General features: G+C 31.0%; 1 protein-coding gene, 1 long non-coding RNA gene and 1 pseudogene across 2 annotated transcripts; 1 reads left to right on the top strand and 2 right to left on the bottom strand.

Annotated features, from left to right (window-relative positions):
* Nucleotides 1-1,071: 1,071 nt before the first annotated feature.
* Nucleotides 1,072-7,140, bottom strand: LOC112600858 (fork head domain-containing protein crocodile-like). Its single transcript, XM_025348179.1, has 2 exons — nt 5,381-7,140; nt 1,072-2,727 (listed from the first exon to the last, which is right to left on the bottom strand). The coding sequence occupies exon 1, from the start codon at nt 6,630-6,632 to the stop codon at nt 5,382-5,384; it is 1,251 nt and encodes a 416-aa protein (XP_025203964.1). The 5' UTR covers nt 6,633-7,140; the 3' UTR covers nt 1,072-2,727; nt 5,381.
* Nucleotides 7,141-7,647: 507 nt separating this feature from the next.
* On the top strand, nt 7,648-15,137 carry LOC112600857. Its single transcript, XR_003115018.1, has 3 exons — nt 7,648-7,799; nt 14,297-14,438; nt 14,855-15,137. It is a non-coding gene; the product is annotated as an uncharacterized LOC112600857 (long non-coding RNA).
* Nucleotides 15,138-19,704: 4,567 nt separating this feature from the next.
* LOC112600840 lies at nt 19,705-21,404 on the bottom strand (annotated as a pseudogene).
* Between the last annotated feature and the right edge of the window lie 3,323 nt (nt 21,405-24,727).

Below are 24,727 nucleotides of genomic sequence, written 5' to 3'. Positions count from 1 at the left end.
AGTCGACGAGTAATATAAAATACAATAAAATATTATAAATATATATGCGCGACAATATTATACAGACGTGCGCGTGTTACAACAGGTGTATATTAAATATCGATATGAGTACATATTACTATATATACGTACAGCTGACTACCGGCAATATCACGAACGATTTTTACATCAAAAAATAACTTACGTTTAAACTTTTTTTTGTTTAATAAAGTAAAAAAAAAATTGGACTTGTTGCAAAACTGTTTATTTTTAAATTATAAATAGTATAGGTACCAATATATACATATATATTTCCACCTCTCCCATTATAATGTGTAAAGATCTTGTTTATTGTGCGTACTTGTTAATTAAAGCATCCATAAACTTTTTTTTTTTAATAATAATAAATATTACCTATTAAAGTTTCATTATGTATGAGTATATATTATTTTTTTTAAATTAAAAGTTTTCGTTATTTTATAGTGGTTTGTACATAAGTAATTAATCTCATTTTTGGTCCTTTCTGCTTTTATACAGTCGCTTTTAAAATTTAAATCAAAATATGGATTAACAACTATTTATATAAATTCATAATAATCCTCATGTTACAAAATTATATTTATTGATGTAAAGCTCGTTCGAGTTATATACTAACAGAAAGCTACAACACAAACGTATCAATAATGTTACAGACTATTTACATAATATATACATAAGTATCAATTTTATAATAGAAGAACAATAATCAATGTAAATATGAATATAGATACAGTTTTTTATAGGTATATACAATATTGAGTTACACGTTGTTCAATAAAGACATTAAGTTTTATTTACATACTGCAGCTATTATATTTACAATATAATTTATAACAGTAATTAATATGAGCGTTCGACGGTAAAATAATAAGTGTGTCAGATGTGCGCATACAGCAATTAGTGGAGAATGATTAATAATAATAATAATAATAATAAAACATTGATAACGATTAAAATATACGATGACGTCAAAAATGTATTTGGGAACAAATTTATATAATTTACGCCAACTATGTATTATTAAGACTGCAGGGAGGGTAAACAATAATTTTAAATGATTAAGTTATTAAAATTCTTACAACATAATTATGAACATTATTATGGGTGTTATTAATGTACCTACTACGTTTTTAAATGCCTACAATGTTCGTTACAAATCACTGATGAAAATACGCATCATGGAGGTGAAATCAAGATGATAAATCAAAACCTCATCGTATACATTCAGACATTCCACAATACGTGTATCACAACCAAGCGATGATAGTCGATGGATATAGTCAACTAACCGTTTTATATAATTTACGACTGAATGTGAAAAGACTCACGGACGTTTCTGTCGTCGGCTCCTCTGCACCTGTGTAATATAATAACGTGTTGTTCTCGTGACAACTCGTATACGACTTACAACGGCAAAAGGATTGTAATTTGTAAGTAGATACATATTTATTCGTATCATGGTAATATTATGGCTTTATGAGGCAATAAATTATTATTTTTATTATTAATATAATTTTACCACGCGATACATAGCACACGAATGCGCTGCGTGAACAATAGTATACGATACGATAATCGCATAATATACTCAAAAGAGTAATTCGATAGAATATTTGAAATTTTTTTGTGATTTGTACCTGTACAATTTAGGTAAAACATCATTATTATATAGCAAACAACGTCTAGCAAAAATCATGAACGATAAACGTATGTTCACACGGTGATTGAAATTGTTATTTGACAAGGAAGTTAAATAATAACCTATAAAACTAATTTTTAAAGCATCTTATTTATATTTTTTAGAAAAAATGTATGAAAAAATAAATTAAAATAAATAATATTTTTTAAATATTGTAATTTTGCTTTTTATCATTACTGCAGTTAGACTTAAATCTGTCGAGAGTTATCATAGAATGGGATGGTATTGGCTTTTATACTTCAATAGTTTAATTAAAGCATCACGTATATAAAAAGGATATATTTTTTGTTGTTGTTAATATTGTGTAACTTGATTACGTTTCCTTTTAATTAATTTGTCAACTCAAGCATTGAATAATGCAATAGTAGTTTATAAGCACCTATATTATATTATGATGTATATACATAATATGGCTCACCAAGTTTTCCCGATGGTTATTGTTTAACTAACACAGGAAAGTGGGAAATCACAGTGGGCCACTTTTGTATACCGAATTGAATGAACATATGAACTAGTAAATACTTATTACTATTAAACACACACATATATATATATATATATATATATGCGTCCTTAAATTGTTTAAACGTGTAAAATTATCGGATCTTCGTGAGGCATTTAACATATGAATTGAAAAAAAATGACAAATAATAATAATATATAATATGTATAAAACAAACATTGACAGCACACACGCACACACACACACACACACACACAAATGGGCGTCGGACTGTGAGCCACCGCGAAAGATACACGCACGACCGTCCATCCGTCCGTCACCTGATAAGCCTAGTCGGCGGACGCGTTTTCCGAGGAGTGACAGCTGGCAGCATGTGGTTCGTGTCTCGATTTGGTGAATTTTTTTATTCTCTCTCTCGTCTTCCTGCGGCACAATCGTCTCAGTTGCGGCGCGCGACGCGTTTTTCTGGCTTCTCACGCGGACGAGTACAATTTGTTCGTCTGACAGCAGTAGCAGCAGCTCGCCCTTCCCCGTCGTAGTCGTCGTCCTGTACAGTGCAATACAATATATATATATACACACAAGTCGTAAAGAGAATATAAAAAACAACACATATGTCAACAGTCTATTGGGGACTAATATATAATAATACGCCGCCGACTACTTATTCCCGTGTTTAATAATAATAATATAATATTTTCCGCGTGCGACTCGTGACAAGGTGATTATTAACAGTACTGATGCTGCTCCCATGTGACGAGGGATCGATCGTGGTTTTATGTGTGTTAAAAAGCGATGATTGTAATAAAGAGTAGGTGATCCGACAAGACGATCCCAACAAGAGGATGTAATAAACAATTTTTTTTTTTTAAATTGCTACAACTAAAACGATATACGTATAAATTAAAGTATAGGCTACACAATAATAAACGTTTATCATATACGATACGTTATATATTTCGGTTAATACTTAGATTTCATTTTACTTCGCACACGAGCTATTGGAATTTAGCTCGGTATAAGGTTATGTTTAGAAAATAAATGAATTATATATTATATGTTCGTGTAATATTGATTTATATTGTTTAAAAAATTTTATTAATATAAAATAGTAAGTCTTAGTTTAGTAAGCAAATAAGTGAAAATTAAAAGTTATAAAATACTTTTTATATTTGTATGAAGTTAAGGATTCAACAAAACAATGATAATGAATTACAATTATTTATTAAAAGTTAATATGATATGTCTGGAGAAGAGTTACACTAGAGTATTATCCTATTTCTTTAAAAATAACTTTCGCTAAATTAAAAATTTACAATTAAAATGAATATAGCTCGTTACTTAATTTACACAATAAAGTATTTATACAAAGTTACATTTTGATTGTTATAGGTACTTTATACCATTTGAAGATTTATTTATTTTGGATGGACTATGTGTTAGTGTATGTTTTAGATATACTTCTGCAATTTTTAGTTTTTGAGAATGTATTTTTCATCACAAATATATAAGTATTATTGGTAAAAAATGATTAAAAATGTTGATATTTTATTATAATTCTTGTTGCTACGGTGCACAATAGGTTATACAATGAATAAATGAATTAGGCATATATTGATTTATTTACAAAAATATAAACTTTAAATTTACATTTTGTAAGTAGGTAAGATTAGTATTAAAATTGCATAATTTATCGGCGAATCTAACAGGCTTAGATATTAATCTTGATATATAAATATATTTAATTACTGTCATAATATCTGTATAATGTACTTGATAACATATTTTTATTATACGCAAAAAGACATGGATATTTATATTAGCCGATGAAATATCGGCTGTTCATGAATTGTGTCTCGATATATAAAAATCGATAAGAGGGTATACGAATTGCGCCCAGCTTTATCTTTACAACTATTTAATAATTATATTTTTTTTTCCAGTTTTATTTAAAATGATAAGGTAACTATTAAGCAGATTATATTTTTAGTTTGTATAAGGGAAAGAAAATTATATTTTTATATCTTGTAATATTTTTAAGTATTAATTTAATTTTTTAATACTAATTTAATTTACATATAGGTACCTACTTCTAGTTGCAAAAATACGACAAAAAACCATATTTTTCACCTACCGATAGTGATAATGTGCTTTTGATGGTCTTAAGTCTGTAGGAAAATTATGTTTTTACTTTGGGACGCAACTCGTGTACTCGATAAATATTGTAGAGATGCAATTCATATGGAAAATGGATTTCGGGACGCAATTCGTATACACCGGAAATATCGTACTATCGCAATCATTTCTGATTTGACTTTCACAGATCACAAAATATTTGATTTTTATTACATATTAATGTAATTTACATTAAATTTTATTAAATTTTACATTTCGTATTTAGGGATATATTAATTTATTGTTAAGGCAAATTATGTAAATGTATACAATATACAAAAATATATTCAAAATAGCGTGATAATGATGCATTTGGATAAAATATACATTAATTGCATTTACCTGAAATATAGGTTTGTACAAAAGTAAAATGTTTTAAGTGCTCCGTAGTCTAAATATTATGAATGTACCTATTATATTTGTTTTCAATTGAACAATCGACGGGAAAATCGTGATAAACCGCGTTGCTATTGTATAATGATATTTAATCTAAAGTGCCTTATTATTATAGTATAATCACAGTTGATTCACGCGTGAGCTAACGCTTAGGTATCCGTCCAACGTATAATACAGTATTTGATTAGTTACGTATTCATCAATGAGATGACTCAGAAGAATAAGGATTTATATACTATAGGTATTACTTACCTACACAAGTAATGTACAACAGGTTTAATTAACAATTAATAATATAACACTATAATCTCATGATATGCGATTATTATTACAGTCAATAACTCAGGTTTTAAACAAATATTTACGTGTTACGAGACGTGCTCATTGTTTGTTTATTTATTCTAAAATATTAGTATTTAAAAAAATTAAAAAAATAATACTGTAATAAATAATTGATTGAAGAATATGACGTTTATGTTAAATATTTATCATTTATAATATTTTTATCGTGTACTCGTATCTGTCATGTGATAAATCATATTTGTTGTTTTTAGGAGGAAAAAAATGTGATAATAATTGACCCTAGTCATTATTTTTGATATCAAAATATTATAGATATATGAACTCACGTTATAGTTGTGACGAAAACTTGACAGATGAATTTCCGTCATGCGGTTGTTGCTGTTGCTGTTGTTGTTGTTGCTGTTGCTGTTGCAGTTGATAGTAATTGTGCAGTTGTGTGTGGGTACCGGGTGTGGAGTGATGCGAGTTGCGGAATCCACATCCGGCCGCTGTAGCCGCGGCCACCGGATTGGGCACGACAGCGTCGAAAAAGTCTGACGGGTCGGCGCTATACCAGCCGGGCGGCCGATGATGACCCGCCGCGGCTGCCGCGGCAGCAGCCACGTACTGGTGATGGTGCGAGGCGAACTCATCGCCGTGGCTGTGATGGTGATCGCCGGTAGCGGCCGCGGCAGCCGCGGCGGCAGCCGCCACTGTCGGAGTGGTCATATACCTGTGATGGTGATGGTGCAGGTGATTACCTGCGGCGGATGACGGCGAATCGTCCTGGTGATCGTTGTCGTACTGCAGGTGATGGTGATGCTGGTGGTACGCCGGAGGCGGCGGCGGTGGCACCGACGAAGCCGGTCCACTCGACGTCGGCGGCGTAGCCTGGTCACCGCCGTTGGACTGGTGAGGCGTGGACGGCGGCTGTACGCCCGGCTCTTTTTTCGGCTGTTTGTTGCAGTCTACGTGCATCAGCTCCTTGACACCACCGCTGCCGCCGTGCAACAGCAACTTACACTGTTCCTCGGTGACCTTCTTCAGCATGAGCTCCTGCTGCCGCTTAATGGCCTCCTCCTTCTCCTTGAGCGCGTCCTTCTTCTTGAACCGTCTCCGGCGCCGCAGGTACGACCCGTTGTCGAACATGTTGTACGAGTCCGGGTCCAGCGTCCAATAGCTGCCCTTACCCGGCTTCTTGTCGTCGCGCGGCTGCTTGACGAAACACTCGTTCAGGCTCAGGTTGTGCCGGATCGAGTTCTGCCAGCCCTGCTTGTTCTCCCGGTAGTAAGGGAACCGCTCCATGATGAACTGGTAGATACCGTTGAGCGTACACCGTTTGTCCGACGCGTTCTGTATGGCCATCGCTATCAGGGCGATGTACGAGTACGGCGGCTTGACCATATCCTTGGCCGCGGCCGCTGCGGCAGACACCACGTGATGGTGGTGATGGTGGTGTGACGCCTGGTAACCGGCTGCCGGGTTGTACCCGTACCGGGCGTACTGCTCGTAAGCGCCCGGATACGCGGCCGGATTCGAAGTTCCCGGGTACATGCCCGTCCGGTAGTACGCGTTTTGGTCGCCGAACAGCGTGTGCATGACGATACGGGTGTAATATTATTGTGCAATACGCACGATCGTACGATATCCACTCACAGCGACGGTTATTAATATCGTTTGTTACGTATCCGCGAAAAAAAAAAAATAAAAAAAAAACGTATTTATTTAGAATGACAAAAGGTGTAGGTGTTTTATTTTATAGTTACTATTATTTCGCGAGTTCAATCACGAATAAATATATATAGATATAAATGTATATCGGTCGATAGGTGTGTGTGCGGGCGCGTATACACACACACACATATATATATATATATACGTGTGATTGTGTACGTATATATTTACACGGTCGCGGGTCGTCCGTACTAGAGAAACACGCGAGACTCGACGGTCTTTCCGCGGAAATGTTTGCAATGAAAACAATACCGCGAACGACAACAAACCCGCGCGCGCGCGGACCGACTGTGCACCGCGGCGCAAACGAAAACAACCCGAAAAAAATTATACTGTCGTCGGCACGCACCACCGTCGCCGCGTAGCCGTCAGCTCAGTCGCAGTCGCAGTCGTCATCACGCCCGCCGCGCTGCCGAGTGCGTACGACGCCACCCCCGGACGTCCGGAGAACGGACTCCGGTTGGTCGGCCGCGGCACGCCCACCGGCCAACCGGGCGGTCTGCTCCCCGCTCGCGCCGACCGCGAGTCAAACGGCGCCAGGGGTGCGGCGCGCGGTCACTCTCCACCGTCTCGCCGGCGCGGCCGCTGCGGGCGACGTGACCACGCACCGCGGCGCGCGCTGGATAGCGACGGCCCGTCTCGGAGGGCCATATTGGTGCGGAGGTGATACGCACGCACACACACACACATTTATATATATATGTGTATAATGTATGTATATATATATATATATATATATATGTATATGGTTATGTGTAATGTTATTATGATTTCGTGGAACGACCGCCGCCGAGAAACGGAAAAATCGCGTCGCGCAAGGGGCGGCAGCGGTGAGCCGGGAAAACGAGGAGAAAAACCGACGCTGTCGACGAGACGGCTTGTCATCGTCCGCGGACGCGCGTGTGCGCTTTTACGCGCCGCAAAAACCTTTGATCGCGAACATCTATATGTCAAGCTCGTGTATATGTATATATATATATATATACATACATAGTGCGCACAGTTCCGGTATACGTAGGTATATGAGTTTCGGTATGTATATGTACATAAATATATATATATATATATATAAATATTTTGTCGTGTGTGTGTTTGTGTGGAGTTTTCGCAGAGTGCGATTTCGGTAGTGTATAATAATATATGAGCAGTGATTTAACAATTATGTAGGCTTTATATTAAAGTCTGCAGTGACAAAAACAACAAAAATAATAAAATCCAGTGGATAGACTTTGATTTGTTGTGCATTTTTTTGCCTCCAATCCAACAAAAAGGGACATAGTTATTTTCATTTTTTCATGATGACAAAACATTCATAATATTACCTGTAAGTTTTTTTTTTTTTTTTTTTAATTCACACAGGATTCCCGACTTAATTTTGATATTATAATTTGTTGTGAAAATTTGTTTTTAAATTTAAATTTAAAAAATTTAAATAAAACGTAAATAATAGTTATAATATAATTTATAAACGCCATACGTTATATTATATAAGTTACATTATGAAATTGATTTTTAAAACTGCTTCTTTTTAGTTAAAACTAATACGCATCAATCATTTTCTCAAGAATCGCATCGCTTTCTGAAATCTAACAATTTATCATTTACTTAATCTATAATTATTAATTACTCGTCTCATACTTTGTAAAACTCGACATTTTATCTATAGCTGCTAATATTCTATTATAGATGATGATAATTAGAATTAGCGCAAACCATATACGAGTTTATTCAGATGAATAAAATTACATTAAATTAACGACAAGAAATTTGATTCTAAGGTAATATTAAAATTAAATATTAATTATTTTTGAATGTAGTTTTATTAAAAATATGTATTTTATTTTCAATGTAATGGGAGATGGGGCCTCTTATTGCGTGTTCGTGGATGGGCTAGTGATGTTTTACCCATCATGTTATCCTATTGCTACGCAACTAATAATTATTGTAGGTGCATAATACTACCACATTGCAAATTAATTAGGTATCAGAATGCGGGCGATATGTTTTTTTTTTATACCGTTAACATTTTACCCGACCTCCGTTACCGAAATTTGAATGCTTCTTAACACCGTATTTAATACTCAGCAGTAGCCAGCAGATATGTATTATTTTTTAGCACCTGAAAAAATAGGCGAGTAAATATTTGCATAATTTACCTGTTAGCCTTATAATATATTGTAGGTACACATCCACCAATTCATTACAAATAGATTATTATATTAGTATAAGAATTTTATAAACATGTGTATATATTATAATAAGTAGGGTATAATAATTAATATAAGTATACTTAAAACTTTTAACTTACAAATTCTAACCATATTAGAATTATTTTTAATGTTTATTTTTTAAATAAATAGCATAAGACGTAAGTGCAAATTATTTTATGTATTTGTATAAATAATCAGTATTATTGTTACTACGGAACTACGGCAGTATTATATCCCGTTTTAAGTTATGTAATCTTGTTGTGATTTGAAACTTTAAGATGTACAATTCTACATTTCTATGTGGTATTGTATATTATGCTCATGTAGTATTGATGGTGGTCGAGCGTAAATAATAGATAGGTATAAGATACTAACGTCTAAAGAATAAAAGTATATTATAATTATTGTACACAGATATAACGTCAAAGGACATTTTAGAGATAACTATATAATGGTAACCATAGAAATAATTTAAATATACATTCAAATTGCGTATAAAATAATGCCTATTTCTCGTTATGTTATTTATAAGTCGAAGATAAAAATTAATAGATTCATAGATTTAATGCTGTCGTGTCGGTATAATTAAATATATTATATTGTATATACAATATAATATGCATACTTTCAATAATATATGTGTTTATAGCCAATTAATCAAACATTGTTATAAATTATGTTTTAATAACTACCCTAATGTTTATTTAACTCATTGGCTGTATTGTCGAAATAAAAAATATAAACATACGTATACATTTATACCCATACGTACACTTAAATGTAACACTGTCACACTAATGTCATATATAATTGATAAATGATTATAAGGGTCTTATATTTCGTTTTTTAACGACTTCAAATTAATACATAAATTCTAATATCATCATCTTGTATAATTAGGCCAATTAGGGTGTTAAAAGAAGAAACACGCTTAAACAGCTTAGTAGATTGATTTATTTACAAATGTATTTTATAAAAAAATATAACATATGAGTTTAGTTACGGTTAATTAGGCATACACTCTATATATATGTATCAGTATAAAATATGAGTACCAGTCAGAAAAATACGTATACAACATGATAATAATGTTATATTCATAAACATAAACAAAATAATCAAATATTATACTCAATAATTATTGTACATTATAATTATTTTGGTGAAAATTCTATTTTCCCATATACCTATATTGTATAGCTATACTGAGTGTCAAGTGGTCAATAAGTTTAGAAACGGTTTTTAATCTAATATTGTAACTGATAAATTAAAATATTATCATAAACTAATGAGGTTATTAAATATACTATATTATAAATGTACAGTAGGTAGTAGCCAGTACTTAGTAGATAGTGTTATTTATTATTGCTCCGTTTAGGTATTAAAATACTCGTACAGTAATTATTAAAAGTTTCCAAAATTATAGAACATCTGGTATACCTATATACTTCGCGCAACTGCAGAAAATTACGTAATAATTATATAATGGGTAATAATAGTATTATTGTGATCAATTCAGCTGTTTATTATTTTTGTAAAACTTTATTGGATTTACCTACCTACTTATACAATATTTATAATGATTAAAACATAATTAAAATTATCTAGGTCATTTACAAATTGGTAAGTAAATAGGTATTTTTTTTATGAGGTTTTTTCAATGAAAATTAAATTTAAATTTGTTGATACTTCTGTATAACACATTAATAATAAAAGGTATACCAGTTGTTTAAAGATTTGATACGTTTTTTGATTTTAAATACCTTAATCGGTTGATGAGGAATATTTAAAATAAAATCTTCACAGAAGTGTTTAATTTTTTTTTTTTTTTTTGCTTAAACGTTAAGTAAAAAATAACTTAGTAAATGTAATGATTATTTATTATATACGTACATAGCACAAGTTAAGTTAACTTTAGTTTATACTCAAACGATATAAAATAATATAATTATGTATTTTTGTTTATAAAAATAATATTTTTTTTTTATAAAAATAGTCATACTCGTAGGTATATTATACATTACCACTTCGTCTTTTTGTATTATTTAAATAATTTTATAGATGGGCAGTACCAGGGGCGCAATTTCAATGAAAAAATTGGGGGTGCTTATGCTCTTCTATCTATTTTTATAATGTTATTTTAAGGTTATGGAAACATGTTACTATTAAAATCTAAATAAACATAAAACAACTTGGAGGTGCTAGGCCCCCCCCCAAATTTCGACTAAGGGTAGTAGGCACTCTTTGACAATAGTTATTAATTTTACTTACCTATTGATTTTATTAAAACACAATAATCTATAGGCTATAGGCTATAGGAATGTAATATTGATATATTATAGAATATTAAAGTATATATCAAAAATATTACATTAGCATGAATTATAAATGTATATACAATTTTGTTTTTATTTATTCTATATTGTATAAAATATGAATACAAATTTATAGTTTTTTAGTATGTACAATAAGTATTTTTACTTCGCAGCTTGCAAGTACTTACACATTACTTTAATTAATTAGTATAATAGAATGATATAACCATGTGTGTAGCATAGAAAACGTATTATTTATAGTAATAAATAATTAGAAATTATATTTACGTAAAATACGACGACCGATCAGCTATGGTATTTTTTTGTTGTTGTTACAAGAATTTTTGTTTAGGTATATATACATGTATTAAACATAGGCGTATAACAATAGTTAAAATATGTATTATTATTTTTAAGTATAATATATATGATATACTTATTATACATATATATATAATATATATATTTATATGTATATATATAAAGCATATGTACAATTTGCGACTTATATAAATGTTTGTATATAATCAAAAATGTATTAAAATTCAAGAATAGATAAAATCGTTAACTGGTGGACGGTAGTTATCACGATAGACATACATAGCTATTGTATATTCTATAAAAGATTGATGTATATACAATAGCCATTAAAAAAAATAAATATTTTCTCATCGAAAAACATCAAAACTAAATTACGTACTATATTAAATTATTAATAAATGACAACATCAAATTAGTCTGGTTGTTATATGATAATAATAATGGGTATCACTAAATATGAAATCATAAAATTATAATTTATTATTTATTATTTAGATATACGATATATTTATATTCTTTAAAGTGCAATGATTATATAATTAAATATTGGATATACTATATTGTCTAATATTCTAATCGTATCCAAGAATTTTACACTAAACAGGGAATTTGTTGTTACTAATTTACTGAACAATTTATGAGTTCATTAATATTACTTTTTAACTTTTATTTTCTCCGTGTAGAATTATGATAAAATTTATTATAAGGTTAGGTTATATAGATCTCGGATTTTTGAGGAAATAATTTAAAAATATTAAAAACCAATGGTTTACCGGTTGAATTAAATCAAAACATAATTTCGTACACAAAATCCATTTTGAACTTAAACGAAAAGGGACTTGGTTCTAAAACAAATTGCGGACTTCTGTGTACGTATATATACGTACACTGCTGATATTAATGTTGTATAGGTAGTCTTTTTAGAATACACTTTTTGGACTTCGACAAAGAGCATTATACAAACTATTGCTACAGCACTAAATATAGAAAACGATCGAATTACTCACAAGTCATCTTATATATTATGAAATATATATATATAGGTATATAGACATATATTATTATTATTAAAAAGGTATATTAGCTGGTACCGAAGTGCCAAAAAAAACTCGACGCGAGTCTGTACAGTAAATATTATTTATAATAATAGATAACGGAAGTCGTTCGCGGCGACGGATTAACATCTTCCGGTCCCTGCCGATGATGCGCGAGGGCTCCCATCATCGCGGCCCTTTGTCGGCGTTTCGAGCTAATCACACGGATTACGACGAACGTGACGTTTGCCACCGCGGCATATCGCCTTTGACAAAAACGAACATCGACCGCGTGCAGCACACAATAATTATCATAATATATTATATCAGTCGGGATAACCTCTTTGCGAAACCGCGGCTGCATGTGTTTCGACACATATTGTAGTATATTAAGTACATCACATTGACTCGATGATGGCGTTGACTGCATAATTTCAGCGATCATCTTGTCACGGTGATATATTATTATTGTATCTATGCAATAGCACAGTGCCGATATACACAAATGCACATAACGTATACAATTAGTGTTTTCGACAACCCCATTTATAACTACGAGAATGAGTGTTTTTTTTTTTTTTATTTACTCAACTATACCTACGCTCATCCGAGCTATTTTACACAATGTCAATATATTAAAACAGCATATTACGTAGGTATATTATTATTGTATTGTACACTTCACTGTAGTTAAAATTAAAATCTGAAAAATCATGTATATATATATATATAACACATTTATTTATTGAGAATTTCATGTACATTATTTTATCTAAAATCATTGTTAACTCCCTTTCCTAATACTCTTATATATTAAGTGTTGACCTTTCGTAGCTTTTTGTGGTGTAAACCTTCCCACGAATTATCAGAAAATAACAGACAGAAGTCATCAGTGTAGATCACCAATTTACAATTAATATTTAAGTCACAGACTGCATTTATGAATGATGGTACAATATAATATCATCACAATATGTATAACCATTTTTTCTTTCACAGTATTTATTATCATTTTCGTAATTAATTATTCTACTTATTAGTTATCGTGCGTAGGATACCATGCTGTATTAATTATTTTTTTATGTACAACATTACTTTAGAAATAAAAATGTAATTAATAAGTGGTAACACAGTCTGTATCTGTAGTGTGTATAAATAAAAAAGTGTTTGACATAAATTTAAAATGATTAAATCAAAGAGCTTTAGGTATAATGTAATAAAATACGTATATTGCGAGTTTCGTAATATTCATCACTAATCATTAGCAATTAGATGATTAAAATAAAACACGTGATATTCTGTTTAGCTGTTTAGTAATAAATATTCTTTATTTTTAGGGGTTAATGACTTATACGTGCATACGCGACGTAGGCATTTGAATAATTAAATAATTACAGATTTACTGGTAGGTACTACTAAATAAAGAAATTGTGTATTAACGTCCATATTATAACGATCGTTCATGTAGGTACTCGATTATCCATAGTAAACATTTAGTTTATTATTTTTTATATGATCCTGAACGGTTATAAATAATTATGACAATATTTTATTTTAAATTTTGAGCAAAGCGATGGAAATAAATTATACAATGCTATGATTGTTATTGTACATTGATGTTAAGAAATTAATTGATATTTATTTTATAGATTTGATCGATTTACTATAAAACGTATACAAAAAGACTACACTGAAGAAATTATCATAAGCCTGGAAGTAGTTGGAGGTAGAGGGTACCGCACCCATTAGATTTTGATGTACACGAAGTTTACAATTGTAATTTTATTTTGCGTAAGTAAAAAAACAAAACAAAAATAAAACTTTTAAATAAAATGTTGAGTTTTGAATAAATTATATTTTATAATCATAAAATCAAATTTTGTGCTGCTCTGTTGTCGATAATCTAAAAAGGCTTATTTTTGTTGTTTATGAATCAATTTGTTTTTTTTATCATTGATTATAAGTACTATTTAATGCTATAATATTATTATTTATAATCAATGTTTTTACATACTGCGCCGTGAACTAAAATCGATGTAGTCGTGCACATTAAATTGCCTAATCAGTGTTTTCTGAGGTGTAGAAATGTTATAGGATTAATGTAGAGAAAAAAAAAAATCATAATCCAACAGCGTCAAATTGTTTAACGGTTTCTACCGCAATTAAATACAAACAAAAAATTATATACAATGTTTTTTTGTTTACAGTGTGAACAATTGTCGACCCAAAGGCTGCTTTTTTGGCTGTTGAGCGATGATATTTATTATTGGCATTGATCGACACGTCTAATTTGGGATCGGTGTCGACACGTTGTATATCGAAGAATTTTTTTCTGTTTGTCGTTTGTTTTTATGATTGCTTCCTTATAGCGTGTAAATAATAGTTCGATAAAATAAAATGGAATCGTTTGGAAGGAGAGGGTTTCTAAATTGATCATAGCGTGCTACTATGTTTATGTGTACTTATTATCGAATTTATTTATTAAACCAATCTTTAGGTATCATCTTTGATTCAATCTTACTTTTAGTAAACATTTCTATTACATTGTAATAATTAATAATCAAAAAATAATCATTTTTGTTTTAATTTTTTAATAGATTTATAGTCTTCTGTGCAGAAATGTTAGGTTTTTTAAATTTCTTTGTTCCTCAGTTTTCTAGTATCATTGTTTGTACTTAATACTATTAATAACCAATTTTAATATACTTATATTAACTCACATAAAACAAATATTATGCATTATCAGCTTTTATCGACGGAATAATGTTTATAATTATATAAAAATGTTTTTTTAAATTTTAACTCTTGTTCTATAGAATCATTGAATATTAAACTTCTTTTTTCTAACTAGATATTTATTTTAATTATATTATTATTTTATTTGTAATTATTATACTAATTTTATTTGTTTTTATATTCAAATTCTTTTCTATATTAATTTATATAATTAGATTTTTTACCCGTAAATAAATGAATACATTTTTATTTGTCGACCGTCGGACTGTGTTTAGTATTATAAATACCATTCATAGATAAATTATTGATTAATTAAAAAAAGTTATACAGTTTCAACTAGTTATATAATTGTAATAGTATTATTAAAAAAAATAATAAAGATGACCGATTATAATATTTATATTACATACAAATACGATGCAAAAAGATAAAAATATTATACATTGTTATTTTCTCAATTCATATTTGTAAGGTTGTTTTTAATCTTAAGACCGATAATTTTTTGTTTACAAAAAAAAAAAAAAAAATTCGTAAGATAAACTACTCGAAATGTTTGGTGTTGGTGAGTTGCGGCCCAGTCCCAAAATAACGTACGAATTGCGGCCCGGGTTTATGAGAGGTACGTACGAATTATTGAAATTATTATAATAATAAATCGTTTAATGATCGAAAAAGATAATTTAGCCACAGTCATTACTTCCAGGTCCTTGATTAGGTTGGATCACTGCAATTAGCGTATTCTTCACTTGGACAGCTTTGCACTTCACAATTCGGACGGCTCTGTGCGGTGTACGTCATGCGATATCGAACTGCAACGATCCGCGTATGATTGCAGTCTTCCCAGAGCATTTCGGTCTGTATACAATACAATAACATTGTGATTTGCGGTATTGCAAAGACGACGGATACGAGTGCAGCTGATACACGAGAACAGAGTATAAAAATATACCTAATGTTTTCGTATAGTATATTATTATTATATATAAATATAATACGTTTTAATATCGATGAGTCGTGTTCGGCGGCAGCGGCGGCGTATTGAATTATTTAATAGGACCAATCAAATTAATACGGTCGGTTAAAAAAACATCGAGGGTCCGGGGCTTACGCTCTGCGAACCGCACTCGGCGCGGAAGGGTGAGCTGGGGATGATGGTAGCTAGGGTATAGAGGGATGAGTTAGGGAGAACCGGGGGTGCCTATTATTCGGAACGGTTGCAAACGTTGCGACTTGACGGCTTTATGCGCTGCGGTTGTTTGTTCAGCGCGGCCGTCTTGTTTATCTTGCACCGCGCGCCGCATGCACCACCCTCAACGTCACGGTCACCCCAACCCCCGCCCCCAAAACCGTATATAATATACTAGCACGCCTGAAACATAAATTTATATATATATATATATATATATATATATATAAAATATCATATACGTGCACACCTATATACACTGCAGCCTTATTTTCACACACATACACGCGCGCGCGCGCCTACCCGTCTTTGTGGATACGAAATAATAATATTAATAATCTAATGTTACGGTCCGCCTCTACCACTCGCATGGCGCACAGAAAATCGTCCTCACACGCTTGATGATAATATCTAATTAAAAAGATGTAATAAATTTTCACAGATAGCGTATGAACACATACAGTGTCACGGTCGCACAGGTATAATATAATATACGAGAAGACGGAAGTACTACAGGTAATATGTACAATTAGTATCATATATACATATAGTATATATATATATATACATATAGTATATATATATATATATATATATATATATATATATATATATATACATTGAATAAGATAACAACAAAATAATACACAATTATAGTATATTACAGGGATTGGCAACTGGCGGTCTGCATCCGGACCAAGCACCTTTTTTATTTGGCACGAGCTACTTTTTCAAATTACGTTATGTGGTTATAGCATTTATTTTTTATTTTTTATTTGTCTTTTAAATAAAAAAAAGTGTATTGACCTTTGGCCCCGTAGATTTCAAAGTTCTAAAAATTGACATTTGAGCAACTTCGAGTTTCCCGTCCCCGGTATCGTATTATATTATTATTATATTTATGCGTCGTTATACGCGTAGATACCAGCTCGTTATAATATCGTGTTATATTGAAATAACAACGCATGCATCTATAATGTGTACATAATATGAACCACGTGCATGTGCACAGCTATGTACGTTAGTGAGCTTGTCAGTGCCGTGGACGTACTCCCCTGTAAAAGATAATATTATGCGTATAATATGCATATTATTATGATATTTAATATGTGTACAGAGTGTAACTGCAGTAAAAACTGACATAATATTTAATCATTAATTGATAAATAATAAACTGTATTATAACGTAATAACTAGGTCAATATTTTTTAAATATTATGTTTATAATGATTAGGCTTAGTACTTAGTAGATAATTAATGCGTTATAGTCGTTCGATCGTGGTCAATACTATTACATCGTTCGGGCATTGCAACATTCTTGAGACAAATTTATAATTGTGCCAAATGTCACAGACGTCGTCTTGATTCACTATAATTACATTGAATTAACCACCACCTCTCAACGACCCCTCAATCAGACAAATATTTGCAGATTCGCGGACGGAGAAGGGGTATGTTTATTTTTATTGGTTGGCGTATCGCTTATTATTGTTTATTTTCCTATCGATACGCATCATTAATAAATTATTTCTAACGAAATATTTTATATTCAATATAATCTATAGATTTTTCAATATTACAATTTATATCTAAGTATCAGCACTCCATATTATATAAAATATAAATGAAATAGATAAAAGATAAACATAAGTGTAAACAATATTATAATAGTTGTTACACATATAAGGACAGAACAGAATAATAATTGATTTGTTTATCTAACAAAATGTACTTGGATAACAAAAGAATAATAGGTAGTCAAAAAAAATTAACACTTACTAACAAAACAACATAAACAATAATAAAATAAGGTTTAAAATAGTACCTATCCGTGACATAATTATTGTAGGTAGTAATAAAAAAAAAACTATACACTCCGGTTTATCAGGGGGTTTGCCAGTCTGTTATTAAAATGGTGCGAAGTTTTTATAAGGGTGTTTAGTATTCGGGCTCTCGAGATTGGTCACCCACCCTCTCCTAATACTTTAAATTCAGATTCCCTTTACTGTTTAATAATATTACCACGATATTATGGTCCATGATTATGAATTACACATTATGTGGTCCTCAAATATTATATTGGAACTATGGATGTCGAGATATATGTCAGATACGGGCATGTGTTGTGTGTCAATGTCAGCCATCGTAACTAGGTACAGTTAATCGTTTAATCATCCTCAATCGCATTGTATAAACTATAAAATGGTATTTTTCATAAATGAAATTTGTTTTATTCTTATTATTTTTAACAGAACAACTTCCATAACATTGAGTTTGATTTAAAATAAACTGCATTTTTAAGGATTTAAATGCATTTCAAAGGTTTTATTGTGCACCAAACGCACTTATGTTTTATTGTTAGTTCTTTATGATTTATAAACCTATTTACTCAAACGCCATTCATTTGTATTCTATCAACTTATAGAATAAAATATTATAATTCGATAATCAAATTGTTATACTAATTAAAAACATTTTATTGTATTTTAGTAATACGATTGTTATAGTTGTTAATTATAACTAGTATCTTAAATGTATATTAATTATATAATTTAGCATTAAAATTAGTGTATGTTTTATTATAATAACTCCTAAATATCCTTGAGCTGATTCATAATCCTATTATTTTACGGATCCACGAGTTATAACATCAAAAAATTTGAATGAACCATTACTTTTTTGAAACTATAATATGTTTACCCCACAATCGACCAGTTAAATACCATGTATGTATAATGTCATATACAATATAAACAATGATATTGGCGACACAGCTTGTGAACAACAGAAATCAATGATTGACGATCATAATATAATGAAACGTGGTACATAATATTATAACATTACGTTTTGTCTGGATTTAACAATTATTTTTATGGCTGATTTGGTGTGTGAAATGTTATAACACGCTACATAGAACGAGATAACCTGTTTGTCGTGTGTAAATTTAGATTTAATAAATACGTATCAAAATAATATTATGCCGACCAGTGATTAAAAAAAAAAATCGCTATTCATCTGTAGACGTTTCTGAGTTTCGCCAGTTTTTCGTCAAGTCCCAAGATCGGATCCTCCAGTGACGGCGGCAATAACGACACAGTCGTGTTTTGCTGCAGCGATGAGCACTCCGCCAAGGCTGCGGGCATTACACTGCCGACGTCCAGCCCAGCTCGGTCAACGATTTGCGCCATGAGCGAGTTGACTTGTTCTGCGTCCACCGCCGTGGAAGTTCCGCCGCCGAGGGCTTCACTGATACACGTTTGCCGAGCCCCCAAGTGACCGGTCATCCGTTCGAACTTGTCCAAAGAGGATGACACTGACAATAAATTCATGTCGTACGGGTTACAGGCTGTGGCCATCGACGAGACGACTGACCGCATGGCTGAAGTAACCTGTGGCAGGTACATATTATGCATTAGAATAAGACAAGCTTTATTCCATAAAACACCGACGTCTTTGGATATATTTCTATATTTCTCTTATATATAATTTTAAGTAGCAACACAGTTTTTTGAAAAAAAATAATATTTTTTACGACACGTTTTTAAAGCTTTTTACTTTTTTGAATGATAACATACATTTTAAATTTATTTTCACGAACAGAATATTGTACTAGAGTGTTTTGATCTATAACAATTTAATTTGAGACGAGCAGTCTATTAAAAAGTTATAATTATTTAAATTATAGTCTAGCAGACTATATATAGTGGACCAAAATGTTTCAAGGTACACCTATATCACAAAACTCCACTCATCTAAATTTTAAATACTTAAAACTCATAAACAACACATCTAAATTTCTAAAAATATTTTACTTTGAGATAAGGAATTCAAAACGAATGTTGTCATAAATATAGGATCGTTTAAAACTGAAGATAAAAAAAAAAAAGGATTAGGTACTGAGCATTGAATCTGTTACATTTTTTAAAAGTCTTGTTTAGTGATAATAGACTACTTACCTAAATTAAGAAAACAAATTTTAATTTGTCATTGAAATTAGGTAGGTACGACTTAAAATTAAATTGTCTAATATTTCTAACTTTAATCTAAAAATATCTATAATTAATACGATTAAATATGAAATTAAAAAGAAATGATTAAATATATAAATGTTAATTTCATTTCGAATATGCTTTTAGATTTTTATATCATGCATCAATTTATCTAATTGTATAAATCAGCGTTTCCAAATTTGTGAGTCCGCACATGTACCGGAGGGGGGTCCGCGAACTTAAACTTAAAATACTATATTATATTATTTATTATTGTTTTTTATTATAATTTTTATTTCTATTAAGGAAATCCGCAATCATTTATACTATCTCTAAGAACCCGATAGAGAAAAAATTTGGGAAAGACTGATATAAATGATTGTTTAAAATTACATTTTTGTAAACTGCACGTAATCTGTTCAAAATATTCATGTGTTCAAAAAAAAAATAAAAAATAATACATATGGCAAATTTATATAGAAAAAGATCTGCAACAACCAACAGACAAACATACATTTGCAATTCAGCTTACTCGTTCTCCCTCCCTCACCCTCCCTCAAATTTTGTAAATGTCCATACTGCGTTTTGCACGGCGGCTGCTTGCAGGATGTTCAGGGCTCCTTGTAAACGAGCCTCGAGGGTTAGCAAATCAAAACTCTGGTTATGGTTGCGCACTGCGTTTTCTGCATGCACCCTCCCAATTTCGAGTTCGCCGTGCATCACATGCTTTAAACACATCTTAATTTCCTTGGCCTCTTGTTTTTTTAATTTCTTGGCACTTTTCGTTATTTGTTTGGCAGCTAATTTCAAGTCAAATATTTTTTTGTCTAAACGCAATGTCATTATAATAATTTTAATATTGTTGCTATATATATCCGTTAAAAAATATGTTTGTCGATTGACTAAATACAACCTATAGATAATAATACATGACAATCAACATAATAACATAAACACTTAAATTTAGCCAATTGCGAAAACTTTAAAATATAATATAGTATGAAAATATAAAATATTTTCATAGTTGTTCTTCTGTACTTGTATAAAAAATATAATAACACATGTTACATGAGCTTATGACTTATGAACAAAATTATATTCGTGACCTAGTCAGTTGGTCATCGTAAAATAATAAACTGTATAAAAAAATTAAATATAATAATAATTTTATATGAAAACAAATGTAAAAAATTTTTTAATTGCAAAAATAGGTAGAATAACGTTATAATAAAAATGTTTTGTATTGTGTTGGTGTATATGATGTTTTGCGTCGACAATTCATGACAGTTTGATGTGGATTTAACGTCCTAATAACCATTCTTAGTTAGTATATGTATCGCGAGTTCATATTCGACTAAAAAGATTAAATATATCTATTATGGAATGTTTGCTTTTGATCGTATAAAAAACAAAAATAAACGACGATAGGGCAACAGTAAAATAATAATAAAAAAAAGTTGATGAGTACACGTCGTTACTGAGAAATGATTTATTGTAACTTGTAAGATATATAGCGGTGGTCGCGGTGCTATCATATTATTAATGTTTGTAGGTTTAGTAAAATTTTCATCTTCCCAGTGAATGGCACATCATGATCATGACGTATGTGATTACGCTGAGTTTTCGATTTATACTAGGAAAGTTTACATATCAATCATATCAATCTAAACGATAAACTTTCTCGGAGTCGGAAGAGAACGGGATCGTCGCCCTTTTGTTTTTAGGAAAACGTATGTCCGGACACGACGCGGCTAAAGTCAGATCAAAGCACACCCCACCAAAAACGCTGCGGCGTTAAGACAAATACGAACGAAACCAGTGTCCATCTTCTAACGCACTTTCTCTAATCCGAAAAGTTGGATTTTGTCGTCGCGTAGCCGACGAGAAGTTTTCATTATACACACAAGGTACCTACAGCAGCCACAAATTGTAAAATTGTATGTGCAGAGGTGGTAAATAGGTATATAAAAAGCGACGTGGCGCATCTATATTCGTAGTGTATAGTCTTTTAAACAATAGTGTACGGTTGACGTGCGTGTACACATAGTATATTATAGTGATCTACCCAGCGGAAGATGTATTATAAATAGAACTATTTTTGGTTTCAGGACTCCGTAGCATGGCGGCGTTTCGGCCGGAACGCCGTCTTTGATCGTTTCGCCGTCGCGCGACGAAAAATAATTAGCCAATGGAGTCTGCCGAGGGAGACAATGCGCACTGCACACTCGATCGCCAGGGACTGCGGTTTTATTTATTGTACGCGTCGTGGGCGGAAATGGGTTTTGCGCGGCCGATTCACCAGAAATCGAACCCGTGGCCTCGAGCGCTTCTAATGGGCATACCGTGTTATAAAGATAACAAAATAAACGTAACGGAAGTTTTCCCATAGAAAACGGCCATGTGCCGCGTTTATAGTTATTTATTTTATCGATTTATGCTCTTTCTCGTCTATACTGTTATATATATATATATACACATATTTTGTACATCTAGTACTGAACAATTCGTATCGCTGTACGAAAAACGTCTGCCAGTGCAAAATGGTCATGAATCAAAAAACTTAAATCTTATATTATGTGATAAGTGGGGCTAAGAAAATGATGCACTGAAAACTTGTAGTAAAGATATTACAAATTATAATTTTACCGATAATATTACAAAAATATGAATTTTAATTACAATATGTGGTTTACCATGAATATGCTCAAATTAATAAATTCATAGAATACCTAAACATAATTATTTTATAACTACGTGAAAAAATAAAATTTGTTTTATTAAATTATAGTAACCTGTTTATTATATAAATCACTAATTACTAATTAGTATATATACTCAATAACATATTATGTATAATTATATTTTTTTTGTATAATGTTCTTTCACTTTCCGGAAATTTTTACTGATAAGACGATAACATTTCACTATGTACAAATACACGAAATAAATGTATAATAATTTTATTTTAAATTTACAAACACGTATGTAAATGTTCCAAGAATTTCGATTATGCATATAATAAACAAAAACTAAATATATATGTAAAAAAAATTGCTTAAAATGTCCAAACTGACCCAAAAGTACCAAAATGTATTAATTATCTGCAAACATTAAAAGAAAATGAAAAAAAAAAAAATAAATTATAAATTGGAACTCTATGACGTATGAATTAAAATTTGTTTTTGATAAGCTTTGTCCTGAAGTACCTATGAAAAAAAAAATGCAAATGCTATAAATTCCTAGCCTTAGTGACTATATAATTAATAGAATTTCTGTGACCTTGCATATCTACACACGAAAATTACATAAAATATTAAGACCTTTTTCTGTAAGAACTGAAAAATCATTTAATTAAACAAATAGCAAACACTAAACGATACGTTAAGTAGGTATAACAATGCTATTATAATATGATAAAACGATGGGTTTTTATCAAATAAATCGGGAAAATTTCTCGATAAAAATACATGATAATTATTGTTTCTGTAATTCCCATAAAAATAGTTGTTTTTAATTTTTATATAATTTAATAATAGTTTATTTGTTTGTGTTACTAATTTAGTTTCCTAAATTGTTTTTAATGTGCATCACGCACACGATTATGCATACAAAATTTCACTTTTATATTTATTAGATAGATCTAACTACAGTCTATATTGTTTTTAAGGGGACACATCTCAACCGAAAATGAACAATATTGATGGAATGGAAGATAAAACGCAAGTTTAGTACTTTCCTAAACAATAACATGAACTTAGTTGAATACACAAAATGTATAATAATAAATTATTACATATTAATATGAAAATATAGAGGACACGTTTTTCGTATACTTCAGTACCTACTTCACACACGACGTGTTCGATTTGTATACGAATAGTGAGCATATATGATAAATCTTATATAGATACATGTGATTTTATTGTTATTGTTATTGTTATATATCATTAATATTATTATAAACATTTCGATTTTCGAGTGTTTTAATCTTTGACTTGCACATCTGCTGTTTCATGAATTCTTAATGATATTTTAAGACGGGTATACAAAATTGTAAAATAATAAATTAACGACCAGAAATTAATGTATGTGTCATGTAATTTTATGCTGCGTTTTACAAATGATGATTAAGAACTTCGATGCTCTTGAAAAAGTTAAGAATATAA

The sequence above is a fragment of the Melanaphis sacchari genome, unplaced genomic scaffold (genome assembly GCF_002803265.2).
Source record: "Melanaphis sacchari strain LSU unplaced genomic scaffold, SCAv2.0 Contig72_pilon_pilon, whole genome shotgun sequence".
In the NCBI taxonomy this organism is placed as follows: Eukaryota; Metazoa; Arthropoda; class Insecta; order Hemiptera; family Aphididae; genus Melanaphis; species Melanaphis sacchari.
Note: the sequence above shows the minus strand (reverse complement) of the source record. Positions and strands in the feature narration are given on the sequence as shown.

Excerpts from the sequence above, each read along its gene's own strand:
- LOC112600858 (XM_025348179.1), bottom strand. The coding sequence starts at position 6,632 with ATGCACACGCTGTTCGGCGACCAAAACGCGTACTACCGGACGGGCATG.